Here is an 11,256-nt window from a genome sequence, read left to right on the forward strand (position 1 = left end):
AGAGAAAATACAGCAAGAATAGGGGCATGCATCAATAGACCATCTTTTCCCTCCCTCTTAGCAAACCCACTCTTTGATGTCCCAAAAGTAATAACTAGTGCCCATTTAGGCCTATTCTCCAAAATGCACAACTTTGATGGCAAAAGCCTATGACAAGGTTGTTCAAGTTGGAGTTTGGGTTCTTTCTTGGTTTACTTATCCTATGGGAAGATTCAATACTTGATTTTGATTGCAAATATATTTGATTTTTCTCATTATAAATTATATCTGTTGTATTTAGTTATTCTGCCGTAGCACGTTTTTATCACGTTTGCTGCATCAGTTGTCATGTTGTGGTATCTTTACTTTTTTTACTAGTTATTTTGCTGTAGCACATTTTCACTATATTTACCGTGTTAGTTATTATATTAGCTAAAACTTTTTTGTTGAAGCTTTCTTCTTTATTTGTTATTACGTGTTTTACTTTTAACGCAAGCTAATCATCATCCTGTCATAAGTATATATACATATATTTTGTTTCTCAAATTCTGTAAAATATATTTTATATATGTGTATGTGAATACGTATAAGTATATACACTCATATATGTATGTATATATTTGAGAATATGCTAACCTATTTAAACTAACATTTGTTTGATGAGTATTTTCTTTGGGTTTTAGATTTGTTTATGTGCAGGAAGTAGAAAAGTATTTCTGCAGTAAAAACGAAGAGTAGTCATTCACATTGCAAAAGGTTTTACTGCACAGCAAAAGGCTTTAAAGCATAGCAGACAGCTTTAAAGCATAGCAGACAGCTTTAATGCATTGCAAACAGCTTTATTGCATAGCAAAAGGCTTTACGGTAGAAAACTTTAATGCACAGCAGACAACTTCAATGCACAGAAGAAAGCTTTACTACACAGCAAGAAGCTTTATTGCACAACAGAAAGTTTTGCTACATAGCAAAAAAAGTCAGTCCTACTGCAAAAACTGGAAAACAGTTCCTTTTGCAGCAGAAACTGGAGAAAAGTTCCTTCTACGGCAAAAACAGAGGATAAGCACCACGTTCTGCCTGCTATAAGCATGCTCCTGGCAGACGAGGCATAGTTTGCGCACAAACCGGACCAAATTGAGTTGCAGTTGGACTAGTCCCAACTACCTTACTCAGAATATTTGGGCCCAATACTGCAGGAAGCAGCCCAGCCTGATACAACAAAAAAGGCCCACTACAGCAACTTTTTTGAGGAAGTGATATGTTTGATTTCCATGTGACAAATATGTAATAAATTGTGGAATTTGCTTCTACAATTATATATAGTACTAGCCTCTAAGCACGTGCATTGCGTGTGCTTAAAGGCCTTTCTATTTTTTTTTTTTTTTTTTTTTGAGTTTTTCAAACAAATACAAAGGATAAACTTTAGAGATAAGTAATAACTGTAATTTCTTTTTGGAAAGTGTAAGCTATAAAGCACTACGCATAGCATCCAAACAAAACCTTAGGCACATGAATATGTAGATCCAAACATACAAAGATGGAAAGAAGCACATAAGCATATAGATCCAAGCAAGAACAAAGCAAAAGGCATATAAATATGTAGATCTAAGCAAAAACAAGGTATTTAGACATATCCTAGCCTAAGAAGGCTAAGCCAACAACATCAAAGCAATAAAACATGTTGGAAAGCAAATAGACATGCTAGGAAAACCATAAATCATGTTAGAAAAACTATAAAAGCAAGAGATAGCAAGAAAATGCAAAATAAAGCAATAAACATATTAGGAAATTAAATAGGTGTAGATAGTAGCTAAAAAGCTACAACTACACCCCTAAACCTCAAACCCAAGATTCCAAGACCAAGGAGAGAGGGATGAGAGCAAGAGCACTACCTCTTGATGTTGGAGAAAAGCAAGAAATCAAAGGTTTGTATGTGTTTTTGGGGAGAGAGAGAGAAAATCTACCTAGAAAATCTTCTAAAAAGCCCAAAATTAGTTTTTATTTTTTACTTTTTTTTTTTAAAGTTCTAGGGGGACAGGGGGTATTTATGGTGAAAATCTAACTCTTTAGCTTCTGACAGCCCTTTAGGGTGCGTTGGGGCTAATGTTGATGTCAGTAGTCTTGTCATTTTCCCTGGTTCAACTTCAAATGCATATTTGAATGCCTTCTTGGACTCCGATTGAGCTGATCTTGGTGTCCTTAGAAAGGTATGGATGTCTAATTTTTAGAACATCAAAAGGTATGGCCTTGGGAAGTGAGCTAATGTGCCTAGCACGGTTTTTAAGATATCTCAATCGTTTTAACTCCGATTTCAACCTATAAATAGTCGTTAGAAAAGGAATTCAATAATCTTTGCAATGGCATTAGTTTCAACCTGTTTCGACAGCTAGATCAAAATTAGGGTTTCTAGGACCCTCAGGAGCCAACTTTGAGTCAAACTTGGTCAAATTTGGTCAAATGTGACAAAATTCTCCGAATAGCTTGAGTTTGATGTAAAAACACGAAAAAAGTGGTTTTGGGGTGATTTTGACCAACTTGACTTTTGGGTCAACCTAAGGTTGACCAAGGGCATTTTGGTCATTATGACCTAAAAATGTACTTTGAGGGCTCCGATACCTGAACGGATTGTACCATGTCAATTTAGATGTTTTTGCAATCCTATGGTGAAAAGTTAATATTTTTATATTTTTAGGAGTCTAGCATGCAAAATAATGGCGGATAATATACGGTATCTACAATATATAATGTCATTTTAAACTTGTGTTGTTTTTATAGGAAAAACCAAAGGCAAAAAAGTGGATGACCACTCCTATTCACCTTTATGACAAGTTATATAAGCTCTTTGCAAAGGATAGGGCTATTGGTGTTGGTGCTGAAAGTGCAAAAGAAAAAGTTCAGTGATTGGGCAAGGGAGGAAAGCGACATTCATGCTGATGCTAGTTATGCAATATCTCGAGATGGGTTCCGTATGGATGGTATGGTAAACATGTATGATTTACTCCTATTGATGCTTCTTTACAATTACACTCACATGATGTAAACATGAAGGCTCATGTGATAGATATATATTTGAACAACTTAAAAAGATGATTGCTGAGAAAGAAATTGTTGCTATGGAACGAGGATGGCCACATTGTTATTCTGAAGATGAAATATTTACTAAGTTGAAAAATATTGGAGTTCCTAATCACTTTCAAATTGAAGCATTCCTTTTCTTGATTGACTCTCAATCTAAAATGAGAGCATTTTTTGGTTGCCCAGGTGAACGACGTAGGAAATTACTACTTCATATAATTTATGGTCCAACAGCTGCTTAACTTCAATATAATGGGTGGTAAGACATGAAATTTGATGAATTGTATTTTTTGTATGGATAGTGCTAGAATGTACAACATCTTGTATGGATCTTTTGATAGGGACTTGGCTAAATGGGACCTTTTGAATTTATATAGCTGGTTATGATTCCTTTTGGAGGTAAGTGTTGTAAGTCCCTTTTGGATATTGATAGTGTAAAGACACTGATGAATAAAACTATGGTTTGTTTTTTTGTAAAGTCGTGGATTAATGCAAATGTATTATTACAATATGCTCTTGAAGGAATGTAAATATAGTGTAAAGAAATTGAACCTATGGTTTGTTTTACGACATTGTGGATGAATATAAGTGTTAGTAAAATATGTTTTTGAAGGAATGTATATCGTTATTGTGTAATATTATGTAAAACAATCACCCAATTTTTGTTATTAACTTATTATGTGTATATATTTTGGACAGATAGCCTAATGTAGCGTAAAATATTCTACAAAATTCACAATATATGTCATCGTAAATGCTAAGTTCCTAATATCATGTATACAACACAAATCAGGGTAGCGACAAGGCCGTGGGGATGGAGGGTAGGATTTTTGTGTCTACCCTTTAGTTGCTAATCACTATTGCTCAATAGGGGAAACTGAGTCTCATTATACGAGACTTACGTTTTCAGGGCTAGTAATGGTTGTGGATGAGAATTGGTAGCCATCCCTAAAACCGAAAGGACCTCATATAAAAACCTCATCCCTTTGGTAGATTTCCTATGTTCCCAAGGCTTGTGACCTAAACCTTTCTCCTTTTACCCATTCTCATCAACACCAAACAGTCACCATTCCATTCTCAAAATAGCTCTAAAACCCCATTGAAATCAACCCCAAAAACCCAGGAAAAACAATCAGTTCAACCTCTCCAAAGCTCCCAAAATATAACCTGAAGACCCCAACAAGAAGACCAAGATATTCCAGCCCAAAAAAAAAAAAAAAAAAAAAATTTCCATACTTTCTTTCATATACCATAAACCACAATAGCAGAAATTTCAACCAAAAACCCCCCAAAAAGGTCATTCCTATTCCCACTTACCCAACACAACAACAACGACAAGAAGTAAAGAAGAAGAGCAGCAGTATTCGATGACACTACCTAATCCAGGAAGCAAAATATGGTAATAGAATCAAGCAGAGGATCTAAATTGAAAGCAAAAATCATCACAAACGGAGAGACACAAACATGACCAAGCACAAATTGATTGCCATCTAGTATTATCATATGCATCAGATTTTCTTTGCTAAATAACTGTAATATGCTAAGTATTTTGTTAGTTGTCCTGTTGCGAAAGAATTTGTAATAATAGCATCTCGAGTTTCTTAAACTCGAGATTCAATTAAAAAATCGAGCTTTTAAGACTCGTTTTTGTTGTTTTTCAGTTGCTGACATGGCGAAAGTTTCCACTTGGATAGCGAGTTTATAAAACTCGATTTCCAAAATCGAGTTTTATAAACTCGCTTTCGCTTTAACACTTTTTACCCTTCCCACTTAAAACAATCTACAGAGACCCGTTCAAAATCTCTCAATCTTAGACACTGCTCTCTCAAACTCTCTCAAACTCTTCCCCTCACTGTGAAAATTTCAAAATCAACTCACTCTCAGACACTCCGCTCTCTCAAACTCGCCGTGCCGAAGGTGCTGCTCCCATTGACACTCAGCCACCGAAACTCAGTTCTGCTTCCATTGACAGTCAGGCACTCAAAGTCAGTACTGCTCCCATTGAACCACCGTGCGCCTAAGGTACTCTCTCTTTCTCCAACTTCAATCTTAGGTTTTGGAATTTCATGATGTTTCCTATTTCTTTTTTCAATTTCGGATCTTTCTGGGTTTTGGTGGTTCATGTCATTTCAGTGAATGCATGTATATTATTATGTTTGGTTGTTTGGGAAATTAAATTTTTTTAATTGATTGAGCATTTGATTGGGTTTCATTAGTGTAAAAAGTGTTAATATCTAGATTACATTGATATTTAATCGAGTTTGTTGGGGTTTCATTTGATTTGTTTGTGGGTTTTGTTTGATTTGTTTGATTTGTTTGTGTATCTTGTTTCATGGTATTTTCACTGATTTGTTTTGGGTTTGTTTTAATTTTCTGATTGTATTTTCGTTTGTGGGTTTGTAAAGCAAATTATGGGTTTGATGAAATGCTTCTATGAACGGTGTATGAGTTGTGAAGTAATAAGTGAGAATATTCATTTGAAAAAAATGAGAACTTACACCAGAACATCTGTATTTGAGCGTGGACAGGGTTTTGGGGTTGTGCCCCATTTGGTTCAGCCATGGGAATAAGGAATGAGTCATTGTTTGGTTTCCATAGATTGATATCTGTCAATCTTTATCATTCTAAACAGAAAGAGACCAAAGAAAACAAAGAAATCATTGATAAAACTCAATTTCTAATAGTTCAATGGGTTAAGTGTAATGAAGATAATAGTTTAGTGTGGAAAAGTGTAATTTGCTCTTGTTTTTATAGGCTTATTGATGTTAATTCAAGAGCTAAAGTAGCTTCCTCATTCCTTTCTTCATATTGTTAGGAATAAACCACTTCTGTTGAGACTCATGATTGATTTCGATGTTGAGAGCTTCAATTTGTCCATCATCATTGTGAAAATTAACTCTAGCTATAATGCTCTTATAGTTAATTTAAACTAGATGATGTCCCGTGCGATACACGAACTATTTTACAATTTCACTTGAACGTGTTACATGACAAAACCATAGGCTAGCATAACCGAATGAATTATATATATATCCCCTAACCAATTTGAAATGAGAATGAGGAGAAAGAGAATGAGAACCTCTTAATCTCATTCTTTGAATAAATATGCGAAGGTACCACAATGAAAATTTTGAAATAATTTTCTTTTGTGTTGTCCCTATTCTGTTACAACTACATTGTTTAATGTCAAGATGGGTCTCCTCTTTTTTATTTTTTTGGATAGTATAGATATGTCTCCTTTAGTTGCATTGTTTCATTCTTTTAGGTGTCTTTGTCACTTCTCTACCTCTCTCTCTGAATGAACAAGCTTATTCCTGTGGGGGTATAAACTCAATTCTAAAGTACATTGATTCAAAAAAAAAGCAGAATTAATGAAAGTAGTAATTTTATTTGGTACAGAATTCAATTTCTTTTAATTGTAAAAGTTTACAAAATTATTCCAACTCCAAAAAATTCATTATGTTTTTTTCTAACTTACCAATTCTAATTTCTTTGATTGCGTAAACATCATCGATTTGCATTAGTTCTATTTTTGGTATGATTGTTTTGGTTTTTCACAATATTATTAGTAGCTTGAAGTTAATGTATGTGCAGCATTGGAGCTCCAACTAAGAGGCCATCTCCCTTCCTTATTGCTCCTTTTAAAGAAGTGGGGTGGCTTCAGCAGTTTCCTTGGCCAATTGAGGCCTTGATGCCATGCTTATGATCACCTGCATGGACTTTTTTTTTTTTTTTTTTTTTTGTTCAGATTTACAACTTGCCCAAATATAGTCATACTATTTCACAATCTGGTTAAAGAATTATGTTCTTGCATTTACATAATATAATGGCCAGATTGTTGCTTTGTATGAAAAGGATATGGGTGCAGGTGACTGGTCACTTCTAGAGGTTGGCCTCCAACCTAATTCAAATAAACGTGTAACGATGCTCCTGCTTAGTTAAAAATCATAAGCATGGGTCAGTTGTTTACTGGTCGAACGTGTTCTTAATACACTTTCTGCTTCACTTGCTGCTTCACTTGCTTGCCTTAGAGCACATTTCTAGGCCCTTTCTTTCTATCAAAACTTTGCAAGCTTTGAACAAACAATTTTTTATTCTGTTTTATGATGTATATTCCTTTTTCTTGTGCTAACCTGCTGCCCAATATTTTCTTAATGTGCATTTATATGTTCTTCTCCTAGTTGACTTTTGAAGTAAAAGTTTCTATCTTTGCAGACTAACGTGGCAGTACACATGACCATTTATGTAAATGAAATTAATATTTTATTTTTACTAGTTAGACATATAACATTTTTAATCTATCACTTAACAACAGAGACCATTTTAAGACAAAATTAAAAGATTAGGGACCAAACCAACACAACAAAAAGATTAGGGACCAAATTGAGATTAGGCACCAATTTTATAATTTCCCTAAAAATATATAGTGTTTCTCTGTAACTAGATGTGGTACACTGCAGCAGATAACACAAGCCTGTTGACAGAGCACTTTAAAATCTTTTATTCTTCAAGTGCCGTTACTCCATTGAAGCACCTAACCCCAGTCATAACTAGAGTCCTCCATCAAACTCTAAACTCTGACCTGATGCCAAATCCTTCTAGTTATTGAGCAATCAAAGAAAATGTAGTCCCTAATCTTCCCTTTGCTTTGAAATCTTCCTCCAACCCCAAGATTAATTTTGTCTGGACCTTTAAGTTTTAACAACCCAAAAGCTTTTAACCCAAGCCACCCAAATTTATCTGGTCAGGACAAAAAGATTTCAAATATGCTTCATTATGACAAATTTTTTCTAATCCTTAAGTTTTTTAACCTCAAGCCCCCTTCTTTCCCTTCCTATGAAACTATTAAAATTACTATCCAAGCTCCTAATAACCTCTTTAGGGAGAATAAAAACCCCAGGCCAGTACCCTTGAACCCTGAACAGAATAGATTGAATAAGTCGGAGTCTCCCAACAATAGAGAGATTCTTGGTAGTTCATGAGTTTATACGAGTTGTGATTTTCTCAATGAAAGGCTTATAATATTTACAAGACAGCTAGGTATCAGATATTTAAATGATTGAACTTTAAAAGATCTTCACTCTGTTATATTGTTTGTTGATCCCCTCCAAAGTGGAAACTTCACTCTTAGTAGCATTTGTTGTCATGCCAGATAAAATTGAAACTGAGCACCTTGTTTTGAACAACCTCTAGCTTTCCTCCAGCATTCTCAAGTTACTGCAACAGATTCCCAAAAACTTTCTCATACCAATTCTTAAGTCTCAACTTTCCAACCTCCAATCTCTTATAGACCTTCCTCTGTCTATGTATGTAATGACACAACTAGATTGTGCTCCAAAAGAAATGGGAAAATTTGGTATTTGGCCTTTGTCAATAGGTTAATTCTTGAAATTTTTATGGCGACCCTCTCAAAATTACCAATCTTAGTACTGGTTAAGCACTTATAACCCCACTCTTTTTTATGGGGGCTAAGAACCAAGAACAAAAAGACTTGCAACAAACTAAATCTGGTTAACCACTTAACCCTGCTTGGTGCTAATAAAATAGTAATTCTCGAATCATATGATGACAGTTCTGCTATGAAGTCTCAAATGTTGACAAATGGTCTCCAATGAGATGGCTCTAGCTCAGTAAACAGAAAATGAAAGATTGATTTTTTTCCCATGTTTGGTAGAATGGAGTAGTTGAAATTAAGAAAAAATTAAAAGTGGTCAGATTATTATGTTCTATATGGGTTCATACTTTTAATCTTCTCAACATGGGAAGCAAATATGAAAAAAAAAAAAAAAAAGGTTTTCTTTGCGACGAGAAGATAAATATTGTCCTAATTTATAATTTATTACTAAAAATAATTCAATAAAATAACGCAGCCCGCTCCCAAATAGTAATTTTCTTTTAATAGTACTAACAATGCTTAGGAATAAAACATACCATGATAACTTCTAGAAATAGAAGCTATAGTAGTTTGCTTAATTGGGGTAGGTTCCGAACTTACCTTTTTTGAAGAAAATTCTATTTTACAGTAGCACTCCTTTGCCCCTACACTATTAATGATCTCACAGTTGCACTGTTTGCAGTATGGAGCCTCGGATTGATGAGGAGTTAGAGGTCTTGGACCCCGGTCTGCGTCAGAGGTCATTGTTGACATGACAGCCATATCATCGATCAGAGGCCATTTGGAATGGCAAGGTGAAATTTCTAGTTCTAACAACTGCTTTAATATTTACGTTGTCTTTGACTGTTAGTTAGCAAGTTCTTTCAATGTTGTATTTCTAGTTCTAACAACCGCTATAATGCTGGATTAGGCAACCACTTTGGCCCTATGGGATCCCTCCACAATGACTGCGACTTAGGAACCACAAATGCATGCTCATAAGTGTTAATGGCATTGTTCAAACCATAACACGGGTGAATATATGTGGTCGAATCATTATTTAAATAGTCACATACTCTAATTGCATGTGAACACGGGATCCCTATGTTTTTCCATTTACCACAACTGCATGTTCTTTCCTGTAACCGAACTTCATAATTGTGGTTACCCCCTCCTGCACTACACGTGTTGAGTTGGGTAACTATTTGAAATATCAGCTCTTCATTGCTAAATGGCTTGAGATAATGTTTCTCAGATTTACTCTTATTCTCATCCCACTTGGAGAAGGCATATTTACTCCATTTCTTACCCTCTGAGAACTCAAAAAGGTATTCTTTGCGACGGTCGTGGAAATAACTGACAAGTTTGTTCCAAGTGAACTCAACCAACGCAGCAATAGGAAGGCCCCGTGCACCTTTCAATACACCATTGAAGCACTCTGATATATTGGTTGTCATTGGCCCAAAACGTCTCCCACCATCCTGTGACTGGGTCCACATATCCACAGACTCGCCCATTAGGTATGTGTATGGAAGATAATCTTAATTCTTTTCCTTGCCATCCTTCCCCATCAACTTCTTCTTATTTCTAATGGCCTCAATTTCCGCCTGCTTAATGGTCTCCATTATGGTATAAAATTTCACTGCCTGACTAGCATATCCGGCTTTCAATACCGTTGACTTCAGAGTCGAGTTCTGAAAATGTGTGTTAAAGTTGCTAGCAACATGTCGAAGGCAATGTCTATGAAATACCAGTGCTCTTCCATCATCCCTTCTAGGCCAGTTTGCAATGGCGTTTTTGATACCGAGATGTCGGTCAGAAATTATGCAAATGCCTTCGTTAGGTATCACGCGGCCAATCACATCTCTGAGGCATTGTAAAAACCACCTCCAACTAGACCCTGACTCAGAATCCACAATAGCAAAGGCAAGAGGGAATACCTTGTTGTTAGCATCGGTTGCCATTGCAACCAACAACTTTCCCTGATATTTACCATACAGATAGGTCCCATCAATACTGATAACCAGCTTGCAATATTTGAATCCATCAATGCTTGGACTGAAAGACCAAAACACATAATTCAAAAATACTGTGTCATCTTCACCGGTGGATGTGGTACGATAGAACACCTGGGTAGTCAGATCCTGATCAATATATGCCATTAGCAACTTTTGCAACCTTTGATAAGACTCTTCCCAATTCCCAAACATCTTCCCAATTGCGTTTTGTTTCGCATCCCACACCTTGTAGTAAGAAGGCTTTTGTCCCTCATATTTCGACTCTATCATAGATCTGAGATGCTTAATTGGGGTAGTGTGATCCTCACATAACTTCTTAAGGATGTCATCTGCAATAAATTTACAACTCATCATTCTACCATCATTTCGCATCCCAGTCCGTATACACGTGTGAGGACCCTTGTACACGGTAACCATCCATAGATTGTGGAACTTGGGCTTCATGACTACGCAGACATACCACATGCATGACTCATCAACGCATTTCGCACAAAGTTTTGTCGTGGTTGACCTACTGATCATAAAATGTTTGTTTTCCTTGAGGGCACACTTTGTTAATACGCGTTGCACTTCCATTTTATTGGCAAAAGTCAAGCCTTTGCACAAATTCATCCCCTCTCTCCAACTAGACACAAATGGTATCTCAATATGTGAAGGATCAACCAAATTTTCCCAAAGTATTTTCAGAAAATGACAAGGCAGGTGGTGAGTACACAGGGAATGTGTCTGTAATGTTTTGGATACTAAGAACATTGTATGCATCAGGTTGACTACCATCCAATGTCTCATCGTCATCAATGTCTCTCTCAAAGT

General features: G+C 35.8%; 1 protein-coding gene and 1 long non-coding RNA gene across 2 annotated transcripts; one reads left to right on the forward strand and one right to left on the reverse strand.

Annotated features, from left to right (window-relative positions):
- Positions 1 to 4,667: 4,667 nt before the first annotated feature.
- Positions 4,668 to 9,776, forward strand: LOC126716403 (uncharacterized). Its single transcript, XR_007652112.1, has 3 exons — positions 4,668 to 5,073; positions 9,129 to 9,240; positions 9,357 to 9,776. It is a non-coding gene; the product is annotated as an uncharacterized LOC126716403 (long non-coding RNA).
- A 190-nt stretch (positions 9,777 to 9,966) lies between these two features.
- Positions 9,967 to 10,887, reverse strand: LOC126719639 (uncharacterized). The gene has a single exon (XM_050422174.1). It carries the CDS (start codon positions 10,885 to 10,887, stop codon positions 9,967 to 9,969), a length of 921 nt encoding a protein of 306 aa, XP_050278131.1.
- Positions 10,888 to 11,256: the final 369 nt, after the last annotated feature.

The sequence above is a fragment of the Quercus robur genome, chromosome 3 (assembly GCF_932294415.1).
Source record: "Quercus robur chromosome 3, dhQueRobu3.1, whole genome shotgun sequence".
Taxonomy (NCBI): Eukaryota; Viridiplantae; Streptophyta; class Magnoliopsida; order Fagales; family Fagaceae; genus Quercus; species Quercus robur.

Excerpts from the sequence above, each read along its gene's own strand:
- LOC126719639 (XM_050422174.1), bottom strand. The coding sequence starts at position 10,887 with ATGAAGCCCAAGTTCCACAATCTATGGATGGTTACCGTGTACAAGGGT.